Raw genomic sequence first — 20,018 nt, 5'->3', positions numbered from 1 at the left:
TACATATGGAGCAATGACATTTCCTGTCTCAAGATCCATTAATGTACTAAAACATATTTAAATCAGTTCATGTGAGTACAGTGGTTCAATATTAATATTATAAAGCCACGAGAATATTTTTGGTGCGCCAAAAAAAAAACAAAATAACGAATTATTTAGTGATGACTGATTTCAAAACACTGCTTCAGGAAGATTCGGAGCGTAATGAATCAGCGTGTCGAATCATGATTCGGATCGCGTGTCAAACCGCCAAACTGCTGAAATCACGTGACTTTGGCGCTCCAAACTGCTGATTCAACACGCTGATTCATAACGCTCTGAAGCTTAGTTACTTTTTATGGAAAATAATGTTACATTACTTTTGTGTTACTCCCTCAAAAGTAGCTAATCACATTACATTACTTTTTATGTAAAATAATGTTAAGTTATGTTTGCAGTACTCCCTAAAATGTAACTAATTTTGTTACTTACTTTTTATTGAAAGTAATGTTGCATTATTTTTGAGTTACTCCCTAAAAAGTAACTAATCGTGTTATTTAGTTACTTTTTATGGAATGTAATGTTACATTACTCTTGCGTTACTCCCTTAAAAAGTAACTAATTGCATTACTTAGTTACTTTTTGTGGAAAGTGATGTGGTACGTTACTTTTGCATAACTTATTCTGGGCTGGGCTTGCCTATTTGTTCCTTAATGAAAAAAGAAAAAAAAAAAAAAAAAAAGTTCTGTTGTTGGCAAATGTAAATGTCCTTTCTCACCAAAAGTGAAATGAATAAGCCTCAGGCTGAAGGAAATGCAAATTCACACCTGTACAGTAGAGGGCGCAGCTCAAACAAACCTTGCAGTTGTTCTGCCATTCTGGATCACAGAAGAAAGTTCAACACTCTTACTTAAGCAAAAACGATTTTTTATTTGTATGGTTGAATTGGATCATCGAAGGTCAGCAGCAAAGACATCGGTTAATAAAGTGAGTTTAAATACATGAAGTATATTTGCGTTGTTATTTGTTACTTGAAAAAAGTAATCGGATTGCGTAACTCACATTACTTGTAATGCATTAAGAATGTGAACAACATTAGTGAATCTAAGTTGATTTGACAAAAGAAAAAAAGTTAATAAATCATAAAAATTATTTTTTACAGTGTAGTGTTGAGAATGAAGACAAAAAGTATCATTTCTCTGTGTTGTTGTAGATCTGAACGATATAGAGTCATATAAAGTTATTTTCCCACTCTTGTTAGCAGTTACAGTGCAAATGTTTATGTAAGTTGTCTCTTAAAGCTGCGTCTCGTGTTTATGTGGCTGTTTGGAGGCTGCGCTCATGTATAATTCACTGGTGCTCTGGGAGGAAGTTCTGCTGATTTTTCTTAAGAGTGTTTGCGCCGTTGCTGGGTTGAGAATAATTTAGTGAAATTGCCCAGAGGTGATTTTCACGCCTGTATTTTTTGCGGTTTCATCAAAGGGCTTTTAGTGATCTTATGATGCTCTTTTATGTGGAGACGTTCATCAGGACGATTTGATAAACTCTGTCGTGAATAAGTGTGCTTGTTAAAACATGACAAACGCTCTTTAAACACAGGGACCTGCTCAGATCTCATGCTAATGTCGATTCTCCTCCATATTCCTTCCTTTGGTCTAAAAGAAGCCGGACCCAGAGGAACCGCCAGCCGAACCTTCAACTCAAGACACCAAAGAGAAGACAGAGGAGGTTCTTCCAGCTGAGGAGACAGCGGACGCTCCGTCCTCAGACGCGTCTACGGTCGCCTCACATCACACAGAAACTCATGTAGGTCAAGTTGACATACTGTATAGTCTGCTTATATTAACAAACATTTGCTTAATTACTAGGACAAAATAAATTGTTGATTTAACTTGAAGACAGACAACCAGTTTACTTGCTTTAAGTTAAACCAACAAATCATTTTTTTTACAGTGTGGGTGTCATAATGCATTTCATTAAGTTAATAAAAAATGATTTAAAAGGATTTTAATCTGTAAATATTCATAATTTGGCTAGTTTTTGAGAACAATAAAGTAATTATTTTAACACGTTCAGTTTTTATATGAGTCATTTATAATTCATTTCTAATGATTTAATTTTTTCTCCTGCATAAAAAGTAGAAATTATTTACAGCACTAAAAACAAACATACCCTGCTGAAAAAACAAGCTAAATCCAGCCTTAGCTGGTTGGCCGGTCTTAGCTGGTCTCCCAGCCCAACCACCTAAAGAAGTGGCCAAAACCCCTCTAAAACCAGCCTGCTAAACCAGCAATGACCATCCACCCAGCTTAGGCTGGCTTTTGCTGTTTTTTTCAGCAGGGTAATGAGCCGTTCTGTTTGTAAACGTCCTGTTAATGAGCACACGCTGAGGAAAGCTTGCTGTTTCTGTGCTGGTTTTGTAGACTGAGAGTTCAGGCATCGGGACGGAGAAGTCGTCCAGCCCTGATAGTGAAACGAACCCGCTCAGCTCCAGCAGCTCCAATGAACAGGTCGTGCCGAATGTCCTGAAGGTGAATATTACAAACAAATCATTCATATGGAGGTACAGTGAGATGCCATTAAATGCTTTCTTGATTCACTCTTGGGGAAAAAAGGTTTAGTGGGGTTCTATATAGAACTCTAGGGCTCTTGACTCGATTTTAAAGAACTCTTCAGTGGGGTTCTATATAGAACTCTAGGGTTCTTGACACGATTTTAAAGACACTTCAGTGGGGTTCTATATAGAACTCTAGGGTTCTTGACTCGATTTTAAAGAACTCTTTAGTGGGGTTCTATATAGAACTCTAGGGTTCTTGACTCGATTTTAAAGAACTCTTCAGTGGGGTTCTATATAGAACTCTAGGGTTCTTGACTCGATTTTAAAGAACTCTTCAGTGGGGTTCTATATAGAACTCTAGGGTTCTTGACACGATTTTAAAGACACTTCAGTTGGGTTCTATATAGAACTCTAGGGTTCTTGACACGATTTTAAAGACACTTCAGTGGGGTTCTATATAGAACTCTAGGGTTCTTGTCACGATTTTAAAGACAATTCAGTTGGGTTCTATATAGAACTCTAGGGTTCCTGACACGATTTTAAAGAACTCTTCAGTGGGGTTCTATATAGAACTCTAGGGTTCTTGACTTGATTTTAAAGACACTTCAGTTGGGTTCTATATAGAACTCTAGGGTTCTTGACTCAATTTTAAAGACACTTCAGTGGGTTCTATATAGAACTCTAGGGTTCTTGTCACGATTTTAAAGACACTTCAGTGGGTTCTATATAGAACTCTAGGGTTCTTGACTCGATTTTAAAGAACACTTCAGTGGGTTCTATATAGAACTCTAGGGTTCTTGATTCAATTTTAAAGACACTTCAGTGGGTTCTATATAGAACTCTAGGGTTCTTGTCACGATTTTAAAGACACTTCAGTTGGGTTCTATATAGAACTCTAGGGTTCTTGACTCGATTTTAAAGAACTCTTCAGTGGGTTCTATATAGAACTCTAGGGTTCTTGACTTCGATTTTAAAGACACTTCAGTTGGGTTCTATATAGAACTCTAGGGTTCTTGACTCGATTTTAAAGACACTTCAGTGGGTTCTATATAGACTATAGGGTTCCTTGACACGATTTTAAAGAACTCTTCAGTGGGTTCTATATAGAACTCTAGGGTTCTTGACTTGATTTTAAAGACACTTCAGTTGGGTTCTATATAGAACTCTAGGGTTCTTGACTCAATTTTAAAGACACTTCAGTGGGTTCTATATAGAACTCTAGGGTTCTTGTCACGATTTTAAAGACACTTCAGTGGGGTTCTATATAGAACTCTAGGGTTCTTGACTCGATTTTAAAGAACTCTTCAGTGGGGTTCTATATAGAACTCTAGGGTTCTTGACACGATTTTAAAGACACTTCAGTTGGGTTCTATATAGAACTCTAGGGTTCTTGACACGATTTTAAAGAACTCTTCAGTTGGGTTCTATATAGAACTCTAGGGTTCTTGACTCAATTTTAAAGAACCCTTCAGTTGGGTTCTATATAGAACTCTAGGGTTCTTGACTCGATTTTAAAGACACTTCAGTTGGGTTCTATATAGAACTCTAGGGTTCTTGACTCAATTTTAAAGAACCCTTCAGTTGGGTTCTATATAGAACTCTAGGGTTCTTGACTCGATTTTAAAGACACTTCAGTTGGGTTCTATATAGAACTCTAGGGTTCTTGACTCAAATTTAAAGAACTCTTCAATGGGGTTCTATATAGAACTCTAGGGTTCTTGACTTGATTTTAAAGAATCCTTCATTGAGGTTAATTTTAAAGAATTTTTTACTTAATTTTAAAGAATTCTAGTGCTCTTGATCAAATTTTAATAAACTCTAGTGTTCTTGATTCAATTTTATTGAACTCTCGGGTTCTTGAATCATTTTTTGCTGAAAAGAATCTATATAAGGAGAAATATATTTTAAATCATTGCATAATACTTTGATGTTTAACGGGTTATTTCAGTTTTTTCTATTGATCAAGTGTTTATTCCTGTGTGAATCCTCAAATCATGTGTGTATTTTTATTTTTCCCCTCTAGGAAAGTTCATCTGAAGGGTTGGATGAGTTGCAGACGACGTCTCTGGATGCTCAGCCGCATCCTGAAGCCTCTGTCGAGAAGGAAGATGCGCGTGCGGTCCTACCCCCCCACCCTGAGGCCAGCATGACCTCTGACCTTGCAAATGAGAATCCCAAAGACCAATCGTCTCTGTACGGCACTCTTAACAGTCATGGTGTGACACTCCTGCATGGATTCCCGTACCATCCGTCATTTCCCACCCTGCCTGCCAGGAACTACTTACCGGAGAACTGCTACACGCTGCCGCTGCACCGCTGCGCTTCAAAAGCGGAGCAGGATGGCATAGATCTGCGCTCCGGCGTACCAAGCCATCCAATCCATCATATGAGGCCGACTTTGGACCTCACAGTGGACGAGCACCTCGGGCCGTTACCGCATGCGTATTTCCAGGATCTGTACAGGACCGTCATACCGCAGAAACGCGCCAGCATGGTGAGCCTCGACACCATCCGGAAGGACCCGCGCTGGAGGGACCCGAACCTGAGGGAGGTCATCGCCATGTTGAGCCACCCGATGGACCCGGTGAAGTCCAACGCCGCGGCGTATCTGCAGCACCTCTGCTACGAGAACGACAAGGTCAAGCAGGACGTCCGGCAGCTCAGAGGGATCCCCGTCCTGGTGGGGCTCTTGGACCATCCCAAACCCGAGGTCCATCGCAAGGCCTGCGGCGCGCTGAGAAACATCTCCTTCGGCAGAGACAATTTTAACAAGGTGGCCATTAAAAATTCAGAAGGGATTCCTGCGCTGCTGAGACTGCTGAGGAAATCCAACGACGGGGAAGTCCGAGAGCTGGTCACAGGTTCACATCTGCATTCATGCATTCAAGTGCACGCATGCAAAACAAAAAGTTTATATCTCGCAATTCTGACTTCTTTTTTTCAGAATCGTGAGATATAAACTTGCAATTGCGAGTTATAACGTCCATTTCTGAGGAAAAAAAGACTGTAGTGTCTTGCCTTAACCAGTTAGATAACCCATGCTTGTGAGTTTTGCTTGTGAATCCCACAGCAATCAAACCAGCAGAAACCGGCTTGGAATTATGAATTGTGAAGGTAAAGGAACTCTCCTAATGTTTCAGGAACTCTCTGGAATCTCTCGTCCCATGAGCCTCTGAAGATGATCGTCATCAACCACGGCCTGCAGACGCTGACTGACGAGATCATCATCCCTCACTCGGGCTTGAGAGGAGACCCGAACGACCCGGCCCGACCCGGAGATCCCGAGTGGAACACGGTCTTCAAGAACACTTCTGGATGTCTGAGGTTTGCTGCAGCTGTCAAAGGGGCTCAAACCGAGCTTTTTTTAAGCGGTTTTTCGCAGCCCCACAGCAGTTTCCTTTGATATTCATCCGTCAGACTGCGGCAGGATTATTGTGAGCTGGTGTGTTTGCAGGAACGTGAGTTCAGACGGAGCCGAAGCTCGACAGAGACTGCGCGAGTGTGAGGGACTGGTGGACGCGCTGCTGCACGCGCTTTATTCTGCTGTCGCCAAGAGAGACATAAATAACAAAGTAAGAATTTAAATAGAAATCCAGGTCACGGCACACCTGCACACCAGCTGATCTGCTCACATCTCACCCCAAAAACCAGGGGGGGAATATATATATATACAGTATTCAGACACCTTGAACATTTCATTCATTAATACAGTTTATTCACTATAGTTTAAAAAAATGGTAATAAAATATGACAAGATCTCAGAGTTAAACTGTGTCAGAAAAATCTTAATTATGTCAAATAACACTTAAGCAAAACATGGTCAGATCAAAGAGTCTGAATAATTTTTTGGTTCCAAATTTTTATCAGTTTTACTGGTAGTCACTGTATGAAGAATGTTTGGGTATAATATGTCACAGTTTACTTTATTTTACTAACCTCACTTACAGAAATGAACTATAGTGCACCCACTAGTAAAATATATCAAAAATGATATCTAATGTGTGAATAATTTTTGGTTTGACTGTTATATATATATATATATATATATATATATATATATATATATAGAGAGAGAGAGAGAGAGCATAAAGAAAATGAATCCTGATTTCTCTCTTTGAACCAGAAACAATGAAACAAAATGATATTGAACAAACTCAGTGACCTCATTATTATTATGTTAAAATTAACCAATATTAATAATAATATTAATAATAATAATAATTAGTAAATCAGTTTAATTTTTATTTAATATTATTATTATTATTAGAGTAAAATGATACAATAATAATTCAATAGTAACGTGCAACAACAATAATAATAATTATTATTATTTTTACTACTATTATTATTAATTTAATTTAATATTATTTTTTAAAGTAAAATCAAACAATATTAATAATTCAATAATAACTCACTATAATATTAATATTTTATTATTAATTCAATTTATTTATTTAATATTATTATTAAAGTAAAATGAAACAATAATAATTCCATAAAATCTTACTATAATAATAATAATAATAATTATTATTATTATTATTAGTAGTAGTAGTAGTAGTAGTATTGTTATTATTATTATTATTATTATTATTATTTACATTAATTTATTAATAATAATTTTAAGGTAATAGTATTATCAAAGTAAAATGTAAAAAAGTAAAAATAAAAACCCATGATATTAATAATTCACAAAAAAATCAAAACAACAACAGCAATAATAATACTAATAGTAATAATTATTACTATTATTATTATGAATTATATCATAAATTCATATATATATTTATAAATTATATTTATTTTAATATAATTTAATAATAATTATAAAAATAATTCAATAATAACTAATTATTATTATTATTATTATTATTATTATTTAATTTAATAATAATAATAATAATGTTTATTTTTCTGCTCTAGATGCAGTGTGTTCAAATCATATTTGTACATTTGGTTTTGTTTCTCCTGGTTTTTAAGGCTCACTGCTGTGTTTCTCACCTGCTTTTGCAGTCGGTAGAGAACTGTGTCTGTATCTTGCGTAATCTGTCCTACCACGTGCACAAGGAGGTTCCCGGAGCCGAGAAGTTCCACATCCAAGCGGCCAATCACAGCGCAAGATCGGGTGGTCACCATAAGAAGAAGGAGGAGCCGGACTGCTTTGGAGGACGGACGAGCAAAGGTCAGACGCTTCCTGAATCTGTGTCATACAACAGGTCAAAATGATTCGTGAACACAATTTAATGCATCCTTGATGAATAAAAGTATCAGTTTCTTCAAAATGTTGCCTTCAACAGCTTATGTAACATGTAGATAATGACTGAATTCTGTTTAAAATGTCTAAAAAGAGTAAAAGTTCTAGTTCTTATTGTTGTGTGTGTTTGTGTTTCATGGCTGCGGCGCAGAAGAATGGTTCCATCAGTGTAAGTGTCGAATCCTTCATGCTGTTACTGTAAGTCAGTCGCACACACTCCGTTTATTCTGCGCTCCCACTCACCGCCCACTGCGCTCCCACACACACACACACACACACACAGATGCTGACATATTGCTGTGACTCCGCAGGTAAAAGACACGGAGCCGGAGAGAAGAAGAGCGGCGGTGTGGATCTGCCCAAGAGGAGTCTGCCAATGAAAGGTTTGAGGCACATTTCACCCAAAACACCCCTGACACCTGACAAACACTGCAGGCCAAACACAGAGGCATCATGGGAACTCCAGTCCCGTCTGCTCAGACGCCTCCTTCTGGTCAGATTCAGCATAGACATAAATCCTCATAAATGAGGCGTTCTGCACAGTTTCACACACAGCCACTGTCTTCATTTGCATAATTATAGAGAATATATTAAAATACATGAATTATTTAATTATTTAAACACCAGAAGAACGTTTTTTCTACTTATTTTTCCTTCTGTTATTTTCTCAACCTCACTTGTGGAGTAGATTGAACTGCGTAAATATTAATCTGAAGACGTCACACACTGTCACATGATACTGATCGTCTGCGGACAGCTCTGATTTCTGCTGACGCGTCTGATGTCGGTCGGGATCATAACTCTGGTGTGGCATTCGGAGCGGATCACTGTGTGTTTAAAGACGAGCCGATTGTAATTTCATGTAACTGGGTCACCAAGTCTGAGAATGACAATATCAGCAAAGCTTACTGTGTTTTCACCCTCTTACAGGAGATTTTACCTCAAAGCCTGTCAAGAACAACACGTCCAGCTCATAATTCACACCAAAATCACAGGAAAACTCTCATTCTCATTAAAGCAAATTAAGGAATTGTAAAGTATTTATGAATGATGTTAACATTTGTAGTATTGCATTTATTTGATCTGAACAAAAGTCATTTTTTAGACTAAAAAGTACAGTAATGAGAGTCTAATGAGAATCATCAGTGAGGATAATTATAATTTAAAAATAAATAAAAAAATCAATGCATTACAGTAATAAGGACTTGGTGTAAATGTACTTAATTGTTATTTTAAAAGTGTACAATTTTCTGTATTTATCATCAATAAATCATTTTTTTTTCAGTTTCATACATTTTTACTAGTTGAATATTGCTTGTTCCACAGATAGCCATATATTAACCATGTTCATACTTTTCAGCTGAATAAATGTAATTGTTTTCATAATACAAATTTCAATCAATGCATTTTGAAAATATGATTTAAATAAATTAAATAGATGCATAATAAACAATGCAATGATTTTTTATAATTAAAAAATTATAATGCATTACAGTAATATGAACTTAGAGTGAATGTGTTTAATTGCTATAAAAATAATTTCAATGCAAAAAAACATAATCCTAAAAATAGTTCTATGCAATATATAATTAGTTTTTCTTATGATTTTGGGGTGAAATGAGTTTGCCTTTTTAAAAACACTGTTCTCTGTATATCAGATTTATTTGTGGAGTTCTGAACGATCAAATCCCTGAAGCAGAGAGACTGAATGAGGATCAGACTCTCTTTTCTACAGCAGCTGAATCAGGTTCTACATGGAACTTCAAGGGTTCTGTTGGGCACTTCACCTATGTCATAAACCATCTGAAAGCTGAATAAATAAGCTTTCCATTGATGTTTGTTTTGTTAGGATAGGACAATATTTGGCCGAGATACAACTATTTGAAATCTGAGGGTGCAATATATATATATATATATATATATATAGAGAGAGAGAGAGAGAGAGAGAAAATCTCCTTTTAAAGTTGTCCAAATGAAGTCCTTAGCAATGCATATCCACTTACAAAAATAAATTTTTGGTATATTTACAGTAGAAAATTTACAAAATATCTTCATGGAACATGATCTTTACTTAATATCCTAATGATTTTTGGCAGAAAAGAAAAATTGATAATTTTGACCCATACAATGTATTGTTGGCTATTGCTACAAATATACCTGTGTGACTTATGACTGATTTTGTGGTCCAGGGTCACATATAGAACCTTTTACACTTTTATATATAAAGGTTCCAAAAGCAGCCAGAAGAACCATTTCTTTTTCATCTATGTGAAAACACCTTTTTGGAACCTTTATTTTTAAGAGTGAGTAGAACCTTTTTAGCATAAAGTGTTTTTCAAGAACCCTAGAGTTCTATATAGAACCCCACTGAAGCGTTCTTTAAAATCAAGTCAAGAACCCTAGAGTTCTATATAGAACCCCACTGAAGCATTCTTTAAAATCGAGTCAAGAACCCTAGAGTTCTATATAGAACCCCACTGAAGCATTCTTTAAAATCGAGTCAAGAACCCTAGAGTTCTATATAGAACCCCAGTGAAGTGTTCTTTAAAATCGAGTCAAGAACCCTAGAGTTCTATATAGAACCCCAGTGAAGTGTTCTTTAAAATCAAGTCAAGAACCCTAGAGTTCTATATAGAACCCCAATGAAGCGTTCTTTAAAATCGAGTGAAGAACCCTAGAGTTCTATATAGAACCCCAATGAAGTGTTCTTTAAAATCGAGTCAAGAACCCGAATTCTATATAGAACCCCACTGAAGCGTTCTTTAAAATCGAGTCAAGAACCCTAGAGTTCTATATAGAACCCCAATGAAGCGTTCTTTAAAATCGAGTCAAGAACCCTAGAGTTCTATATAGAACCCCACTGAAGCGTTCTTTAAAATCGAGTCAAGAACCCTAGAGTTCTATATAGAACCCCAATGAAGTGTTCTTTAAAATCAAGTCAAGAACCCTAGAGTTCTATATAGAACCCCACTAAAGCGTTTAAAATCGAGTCAAGAACCCTAGAGTTCTATATAGAACCCCACTGAAGAGTTCTTTAAAATCGAGTCAAGAACCCTAGAGTTCTATATAGAATTCCACTAAAGCGTTTAAAATCGAGTCAAGAACCCTAGAGTTCTATATAGAACCCCAATGAAGCGTTCTTTAAAATCGAGTCAAGAACCCTAGAGTTCTATATAGAACCCCAATGAAGTGTTCTTTAAAATCGAGTCAAGAACCCGAATTCTATATAGAACCCCACTGAAGCGTTCTTTAAAATCGAGTCAAGAACCCTAGAGTTCTATATAGAACCCCAATGAAGTGTTCTTTAAAATCGAGTCAAGAACCCTAGAGTTCTATATAGAACCCCACTGAAGCGTTCTTTAAAAATCGAGTCAAGAACCCTAGAGTTCTATATAGAACCCCACTAAAGCGTTTAAAATCGAGTCAAGAACCCTAGAGTTCTATATAGAACCCCACTAAAGCGTTTAAAATCGAGTCAAGAACCCTAGAGTTCTATATAGAACCCCACTAAAGCGTTTAAAATCGAGTCAAGAACCCTAGAGTTCTATATAGAACCCCAATGAAGCGTTCTTTAAAATCGAGTCAAGAACCCTAGAGTTCTGTATAGAACCTTATAGTGTGGTACGACTCTAGAGAATCAGTTAAAGAATAGTGAATCTTTAGGCAGTATTCAGTTCTGTTTACTAACTAAAGCATCACTAGTACTAGAGCTCATAGTGATGTGAACAAACGTCTAACATTAAGTATTAAACTTCAGCATGTAGCTAAAAACCTCCAGAACATCTTCAAAAAAGCCTGTCAACCAGCCTGTCTTCAGAAATAATGTAAAACTTACAGGATTCTCTCATACATTCCCATTTAACATGCATTTTAGATGAGTCCATCGAGTGCCCCTGTCCTCATGAATGATTGAGGCTGATGGAGCTTCAGATGTGTGGCTCTGTGTTCCTGCAGGCCTAGAGCTTCTGTACCAGCCGGAGGTGGTTCGACTCTACCTGTCACTCCTCAAACTGAGCCAGAACCACAACACTCTGGAGGCGGCGGCCGGAGCCCTTCAGAACCTGTCTGCCGGACACTGGGCCGTGAGTGGACACCAGACACTGAGCCTATTAACTGACCGTCTCTTACATGTTGCACACAAAACCTGGAAGATCAGGCAAGCTCTGATCTTTATGCAATGCACAGTTCGTGTTTACAAGGTACCAGATTGACACAGCCGTATGCAGTAATCACTGGAGTTAGTCAGTTGGAGGCACTGACCCAGCTAACAGGGAATGTTCTGGCATGGTTCTCTCAAAGTTATGAACGAACGTAAACGCTAATAGAATGTTCGATCAAAGTTATCTAATGTTCTCAAGATGTTTGCCTAAAAATATTATTTATACGTCATTCATAAACACACTTACAAACTTTAACTTACAATGCAAAGCAGTAAAGCCTCATAATGAACGTCTTCCTCTTCTCAGTGGTCCAGTTATATCCGTGCGACGGTCCGTAAAGAGAAGGGTCTGCCGGTGCTGGTGGAGCTGCTGCACTCAGACGCGGATAAAGTGGTGCGAGCCATCGCCATCGCGCTCAGAAACCTCGCCATCGACCACAAGAACAAAGATCTCATCGGTAAGAGCTTTACTTTGACGCTCTCCAGCAGAACCTGTGTGATGATGAGGCTGACATCATCATCTCTGCGGCCCAATCAGGGAGCTACGCCATGAGGGATCTGGTCAGTAACCTGCCCTGTGGTCAGCAGCGACCTGCCAAAAACCTGGAGGGAGACACGGTGGTGGCTGTCCTGAACACTATCCTGGAGATTGTCTCGGAGAACCTGGAGAATGCCAGATTCCTCATTCAGGGACAGGGAATCCAGAAACTGGTGTCAATCAACAGAACAAGGTGAGCCACAAACCATATAGCAGAACAGCGCTCACATTATATGTAAAGTCAATGTAAAGCTGTAGCTTGAGTGCATTGGTTGGATGTTTTCTGTCTTGTGGATGAATGTTAATATGCAGGGCTTGACATTAACTTTTTTGTTCACCAGTCACTGTGGCTAGTGGTTTTCCAAAGTTATCAGCCACTCAGCATTTTCACTGGCCACAATTTGGACATTGATACCATGGGGAAAAACTGCCATATAGATATTTTTAATATTATCTCACAATTTGGCAGCAGGTTTATTAGGCTGCTGTCACTTTAAGACCTGACGCACGGATCCATTGTACTGTTACACATGTGTTTTCTTTCTCAACTGTTTACGTTCACTTCAAACATAACTGACTGTGTTTATGTGAATACTCACCAAGACCGGTTGACATTATTTTGTGTGTATTTGACTGTTTAAGCACAATAAGCAGCGAAAAAGAACTCAATTTAGTACTGAGAGGTACGGAGCCCCGCACATGACATGCAGGAAAAAAATAGTAGGCTAAATTGTGCTCACGATTTACCAAATCGAGGGAACGAAATAGTAAATCGCGCGCACAATTTAGCAAATCGAGGGACCGAATTAGTAAATTAAGTGCACGATTTAGCAAATCGAGGGAGCGAAATAGTAAATCGCGTGCACGATTTAGCAAATCGATGGAACAAATTAATAAGTCGCGCTCATGATTTAGCAAATCGAGGGAACAAAATAGTAAAAAATACTATTAAAAACGAGGCAGGGTAAATTGCGTGCACGATTTAGCAAATCGAGGGAACAAAATAGTAAATCGCGCGCACGATTTAGCAAATCGAGGAAACAAAATAGTAAATCGCGCGCACAATTTAGCAAATCGAGGGAGCGAAATAGTAAATCGCCCGCACGATTTAGCAAATCGCCCGCACGATTTAGCAAATCGAGGGAACAAAATAGCAAATCACTTGCATGATTTAGCAAATCGAGGGAACGAATTAATAAGCCGCGTGCACGATTTAGCAAATCGAGGGAGCGAAATAGTAAATCGCCCGCACGCTTTAGCAAATCGAGGGAACAAAATAGTAAATCATGCGCACAATTTAGCAAATCGAGGGAACAAATTAATAAGTCGCGCGCACGATTTAGCAAATCAAGGGAACGAAATAATAAATTGTGCGCACGATTTAGCAGAACGAGGGAACGAAATAGTAAATCCTGCGCACAATTTACTTTTTTTTTTTTTATCTGGCATATCATGTGCAGGGCTCAATAGTAAAAAATACTATTAAAAACGAGGCAGGTTTGTGTGTCGACTCGCTGTCGGAGAGACGAGAGAATGAGAAAGCGCAGCTGGTATCGTGTATCTGTTCTGAGGAAAATGAGTATTGGAAGCGTTTCAGATATTTCACTATCGATTTACAGTATATCGAAAAATCTGTATTTTTTACAACACTACATTGCACTTAGTTTATTATTTCAGATGCCTTTTTAAGAGACTACAATTGAAAAATGTGTATATTATATATAAAATTCAACCCGCCAAAGTGGCTAGTAGGAGTGACTGGGTTACACGCCACTGCTGAAATACACCTGCACCTGACAGGTGTTAATGTCAAGCCCTGCTTATATGTATCTTTGACGTTTGAACCTGTCAGCCAATCAGTGCGCGAGACCAAAGCAGCGTCACACATCCTGCAGACGGTCTGGGCCTATAAAGATCTCCGGCACACCCTGCTCAAGGCCGGCTGGAACAAAACCCACTTCAAGGTAACAGCGTTTCATCTCTTGAGTTCAGATGATCAATGCTGATTCACAGCCGTACTTTCAGCAAATGTTGTGCTGATGATGAATATCGATCTGGTGTTTCAGCCAGCCATCTCCAGCCTGCCCAAAAAACAGAAGAACGCCAAGCAAGGGAGCGATGACATCACACTGCCCTTAATGGAGAAAAACCAAGGTCATTGATTTGCACTTTCTGTATGAGGCTCTGTATTCATGAGAATGAGAAAAGTGCTGTGTCTTCTCTTCCACAAGCCGTTCTGTCCTGTAATGACACACAAGCTTTAGACAGAGGCGCCCTTTGCAATTTGGAGGCCCGTTTCAAAGAAACAGTTGGATGCGACTGCAGTTACAATGTTATCTCATATTTTGCTCTTAATAGTCTATTTATAAACGCATTCTATCTCTTTAACCCGTGTTATAATCACGACCGAAAACAAAATCAGCATTCAAATCTTCATCTCTCAGCTAAAATAAGTCCATATAGTGGACTTCACTGGGGTTCAACAGGTTGAAGGTCCAAATGTCAGTTTCAGTGCGGCTTCAAAGAGCTCTACATGATCCCAGACGAGGAATAAGAGTCTTATCTAGAGAAACCATCGGCCATTTTCTAAAAAAAATAAAAATTATATACTTTTTAACCACAAATGCTCGTCTTGCACTGCTCTGTGATGCTCCACGCATTACGTAATCACGTTGGAAAGGTCACACGTGATGTAGGTGGAAGTATCGATCCAGTGTTTACAAAGTGAACGTGCAAAGACTAAGCCAAATGCCTTTTACAAAAAAAGGTAAACAACGATGTCGGACAATTTTGAAGTTGGAGGAGAAAATTGAGTTTTTTGCGCGTGACCTTTCCAACATGATTACGTAATGCGTGGAGCATCACAGAGCAGTGCAATACAAGCATTTGTGGTTAAAAAGTATATAATTTTTATTTCTTTTAGAAAATGTCAGATGGTTTCTCTAGATAAGACTCTTATTCCTCGTCTGGGATCATGTAGAGCTCTTTGAAGCTGCACTGAAACTGACATTTGGACCTTCAACCCGTTGAACCCCAGTGAAATCCACTATATGGAGAAAAATCCTGGAATGTTTTCTTCAAAAACCTTAATTTCTTTTTGACTGAAGATCTTGGGGATGACATGGGGGTGAGTAAATTATCAGGAAAATTTAATTCTGGAGTGAACTAATCCTTTAACTTATTGTTTATTGAATTGTTATATAAAATCAATATCACATTTTCAAATGTGCTGATATTCGGGAAAACAGCACTTTTGCTTGTGTGATGTTGCTTATAAATATTTAAAAACAAAAAATTATACAGCAACTTTTTTTTGCACCATATCTCGGTTTTTGGAAGCATTTTTATTAATTTTAGTGTCATTTTTGCTCCAAGCCCCATTAATTTCCAACCCTTTTTCGGCTCTTTTTCGGTGCCTCTTCTGTTGTGAGCAAAGGCCGCTACTGGCTTTAGAGCGTTATAATGAAGCACGTGTGTGTTTCATGCACTTTATAATGCAGTGTTGTGATGTTTTCAGACGGATACTGCACCGTTGATCAGGCCGAGAGAGCGGGAGACGCTCCGTGTCACATGATCGAACGAGAAGCTTTTCAGGTCAGTGCTCATGTTGTGTCCTGTAGCAATATGCTAAAATACATTCATAACACATTAATACTGATTCTCTAAAGAACTCTTGTTAGATCTTTTATATATACAGTTGGACTGTTGGATGTGTTTCAGGGTGTGGCTGATAAGAGGCCGTTCATCAGGACCAGCAGGCCAGCGGTTGGGTTAGTGGAGCGAACGCCACAGCCGCTGGACTCATGGGTCTGATTCGGCCCACGGTAAACCATCGCTTCAGCTTCTTCTCATGCGTCAGTGAAGCCGTAAAGGGCAGTTGCTTGTTTATTTCTTGGGTTTTCATTTTTTTTGATGCTACAGACTCCCAAATATGATCATCCTCATGTGACGGACCCCATTTAAACACTGAAAAATTGATATTATGAAAATGAAAACCTCCGATCTAACACATATTTACAGTGTAGAGTTTGATGTATTTCACTGTGTGTTTTCACAGGTTGGAGATCCACTTTCAGACCTGCATTTAGACTGACATTCAGCACAATTCATCACAGAATCAATTAAGAGAAATACGACATATCACACCTGTTCATGTCCTGCTGAAGATCGCTGGAGGAATCGTGTCCGATCTGTCTGAACGTGGAATTTGACTCTTTGCTGCTTTGGCAATCTTCACTGTTAAACTCAAGAATCATGATGTGACGAGTCACTTATAGATCTGATTATACACCATATTATGATCTTGTGTTGTTTCTATTGCTTTTTATGTTGTTGATGAGTCTCTCAATTGTATAATAGTGTTCCAGATATTTCTGATCATCCACACAGACGATTTCAGCTCTGTATCTAAAGTTTTATGCACAAAAGAAATAACATGAAATGATTATATTAATAGGTTATTATGGGACTGATAGTCTACAGGCAAAATTGTACTTATTATAGTCTAAATCAGAGAATATATCAGAGATTTTAATGCATTCATACTAAATTTGTTTCATAACATCAGTGATTTAATGGCTTGAAAAATAAAAATCATTGAGTTCTTAATCTCTTCTTTATAAATCTGTTTCATCATGCATCTAACAGAAAATAAAATGAAATAAAATAAAAATAAAACTTGCTTTGTGGCAAATTTCGTGTTGCGAAATGAACGATTCGCTCGTCAGTCGCGCAGTGGAATGTTGTGAGAGATTCAAAAGAAAAGATTCGATTCAAACGATCCGCGTTTTTTGAAATCGCATCGCATCGGTTACAGAGTGAATCACTGAAGCTTCAGATGCTGATCGGCAGAAATGAGCGACAAACATCGATCACAGACGGAAAAGAACAAAACCAACAAGAACAGAAACGCCACAGGTGAGTGAGAGTCGATATTCATTAATATGCAAATATATTTAACGTTTATATGATTTACTTTATATGAAGTCTTTTTGAAATGTAACTCTGAATAGATCATTAGTTCATGCATATTCAGAACTGTTTGTGATTTTTTCTTATATAGTAATAGTTATATCATGCTGTTTTGCTACAGTAAATCGGTTGTAACTCGGCATTAGAATAAAAAAAATGATTTTTTGATTCTGTAATATTTTTTAAATGTTGAAGGAGACTTTTCAAGGTTAAAATTAAATAAAACTAAATCATAAAAAAAATTACTATGAAAAAAACGTTACATTAACGTTAACCGAAATAAAATAAAATATAAAAAACGTAACTTAGTTAGAGTAATTGCCAAGGCATTGGCAAAACTTTAGCGTTAACTGGAAGTACATTTGTGCTCAAAGAACTTTTGTGTCCCCCAAGAAACTTTGCGTTCGTTTGCAAAACATTTTCAGTTTTTCAAAAAATATTTGTTCGCTCGCAAAACATTTGCATTCTCTCAAATTAAAATATTTGTGTTCATTCGCAAAACTTTAGCGTTTACTGGAAGTACATTTGTGCTCGCTCGCAGAAATTTTGTGTCCTCCCAATAAACTTACATATTTTTGAAAAACATTTGCATTCGCTCACAAAATGTTTGCGTTCCCTTAAAATAAAACATTTGAGTTTGCTCACAAAACTTTTGTGTTCTCTCAAAAAACCTTCGCGTTCTTTCGAAAAACCTTTGTGATTTGTGAAAACTGGAATAAAAGGATAATAAAAACTATATAGACATTAAAAAGACAAAATTACTAAAACTTTTATCAAAATGTAAAATAAAAACTCATTCAAAATGTTTATAAAATATAAGGTTACACTTTATTTCAGTAACTACATGTCAACTAACTCTCATTAGAGTATTATTTAGATTGCACTGTGTCTACAGCAGACCAGGCGCGAGCGGCACGACACTTTGAAAGCAATTAGAACCCATTATAATCAGTGATGCTGTCTACACTGGATCCGACGCGACAAATTCTCTAATGACATGTAGTTGCAAAGTTACTTAGTTAGTGGAGTGTCTAAAGTGGACACTTAGTACAGTGACTGTTCATAACTTGCACGTCATTGATGTATATGAGCACTGCATTAAAGTTAAGAGATGTTTATTTTCTGTCCAGCTATGTTGTCCGGTGCTGCGGCAGGTCCATCCAAGTCCACAAACTCCTCTGATGTTCTCTCACCAGCTTACAGAGCCACAAAACAGCTGGAATTAACACAACGGCAGCAGACAAATGCAGCCAAACACGACTGCAAGGTGAAACCAGAGCAAGAGTGTGCTGGAAGCCTTGCTGGTGGTCAGAGAGGTCACCGCCAAAACAAGAGCATCGCCGCCGCTCACCCAGCCATCTACTTAAACACACGCTCTCACAAACTGCTCAGGAGGGCAGTAAGGATTTGGAAGATGCCCATTCCCATATTGAACTTCACGGGGTCTTCGAAGCCGAAGCCCAGAAACTTTCGAGAGCAGCTGAAGCGAGTGCAATTGCTTCGGAATCAGTCTGGAGACAATCTGAAGCCGACGGCTCGCTCCGTCAGAGACCTGCAGCTGTGCAGTTCAGGGACAGACTCGTCTCCATCTCCCTCCACCTCCTCCGAGTCTCCCTGCAGACGCACGGCCCACATGTACCGCACCCGCAGATACAGGAGACAGTTACAGTGGTACCGCATGCTGTCCGACAACAAGAGATGCAAACAGGGTGATGAGAAACTGCACAGACTGGAGGTCAGTGACATCCTCAATATTTATGATCTTTACTGGCTCCCGGAGAGTGTTTGTTCACGTCTAAATGAGTGAATGCCTTTCCTTAGACCAAGTTTTTTAAGGGGGACATGGTGATGGAAAAAATATGAGATGGAAAAATTATATTTGAATGCTTTTGCTTTCTTGCATTTGCGTTCGCTTGCAAAACTTTTGCATTCTCTCAAAATAAAACATTTGCGTTCTCTCGCAATACTTTTTGTGTCTCCCAAGAAACTTTGTGTTTGTTTGCAAGACTTTTGCGTCCCCCTAATCAACTTTTGTGTTCTCTTTAAATACATTTATTTTCACTCGCAAAACTTTTCCAAAAAAAATTTGCTTGCAGAACTTTTGTGTTCTTTCGAATTCACTCACAAGACTTTTGTGTCCCCCGAGAAACTTTGTGTTTCTTTGCAAGACATTTGTGTCCCCCCAAAGAAAAATTAGTTCTCATTTGTTTCATTTGTTCTCAACATTTGCGTTCACTTGCAAAATTTTTGCGTCCCGCTAAGAAACTTTTCATTTGTTTGCAAAACTTTGCATTCCCCTAGAAACTTTGCATTATTTTGCAAAACAATTGCGTTCACTCGAAAATCATTGCGATTCACTCACAAGATTTTTGTGTCCCCCCAAGAAACTTTGCATTTGTTTGCAAAACGTTTGCGTCCCCCTAGTAAACTTTTGTGTTCTCTTTAAATACGTTTGTGTTCGCTCCTAAAACTTTTCCAAAAAAGAATTTGCGCTCGCTCGCAGAACTTTTGTGTCCCCCCAAGAAACTTTGCATTTGTTTGCAAAACGTTTGCGTCCCCC

The 20,018-nt window shown here is 38.1% G+C and overlaps 1 protein-coding gene across 5 annotated transcripts in view; it reads left to right on the top strand.

The window, feature by feature from the left end:
- The window catches only part of arvcfa (ARVCF delta catenin family member a), a 20,652-nt gene extending 3,557 nt beyond the window's left edge, over positions 1–17,095 (top strand). Inside the window, exons 1-17 of one of the 5 annotated variants that reach the window (XR_007932436.1) lie at positions 441–966; positions 1,642–1,785; positions 2,403–2,510; positions 4,560–5,397; positions 5,677–5,860; positions 5,991–6,108; positions 7,517–7,718; positions 7,942–7,959; positions 8,102–8,173; positions 11,745–11,872; positions 12,257–12,407; positions 12,488–12,680; positions 14,340–14,451; positions 14,554–14,641; positions 16,005–16,081; positions 16,208–16,360; positions 16,545–17,095. Coding sequence is in view for 4 of the 5 variants with exons in the window: in XM_051911058.1 (XP_051767018.1) it covers positions 793–966; positions 1,642–1,785; positions 2,403–2,510; positions 4,560–5,397; positions 5,677–5,860; positions 5,991–6,108; positions 7,517–7,718; positions 7,942–7,959; positions 8,102–8,173; positions 11,745–11,872; positions 12,257–12,407; positions 12,488–12,680; positions 14,340–14,451; positions 14,554–14,641; positions 16,005–16,081; positions 16,208–16,300 (2,700 nt within the window). In the remaining variant the exon portion in view is untranslated. Of the gene's footprint in view, positions 1–440; positions 967–1,641; positions 1,786–2,402; positions 2,511–4,559; positions 5,398–5,676; positions 5,861–5,990; positions 6,109–7,516; positions 7,719–7,941; positions 7,960–8,101; positions 8,174–11,744; positions 11,873–12,256; positions 12,408–12,487; positions 12,681–14,339; positions 14,452–14,553; positions 14,642–16,004; positions 16,082–16,207; positions 16,361–16,544 lie in introns of those variants that run through there. The other 4 variants (XM_051911059.1, XM_051911058.1, XM_051911060.1 and 1 more) reach the window with 4 other exon arrangements.
- Positions 17,096–20,018: the final 2,923 nt, after the last annotated feature.

The sequence above is a fragment of the Ctenopharyngodon idella genome, chromosome 10 (genome assembly GCF_019924925.1).
Source record: "Ctenopharyngodon idella isolate HZGC_01 chromosome 10, HZGC01, whole genome shotgun sequence".
In the NCBI taxonomy this organism is placed as follows: Eukaryota; Metazoa; Chordata; class Actinopteri; order Cypriniformes; family Xenocyprididae; genus Ctenopharyngodon; species Ctenopharyngodon idella.
Note: the sequence above shows the minus strand (reverse complement) of the source record. Positions and strands in the feature narration are given on the sequence as shown.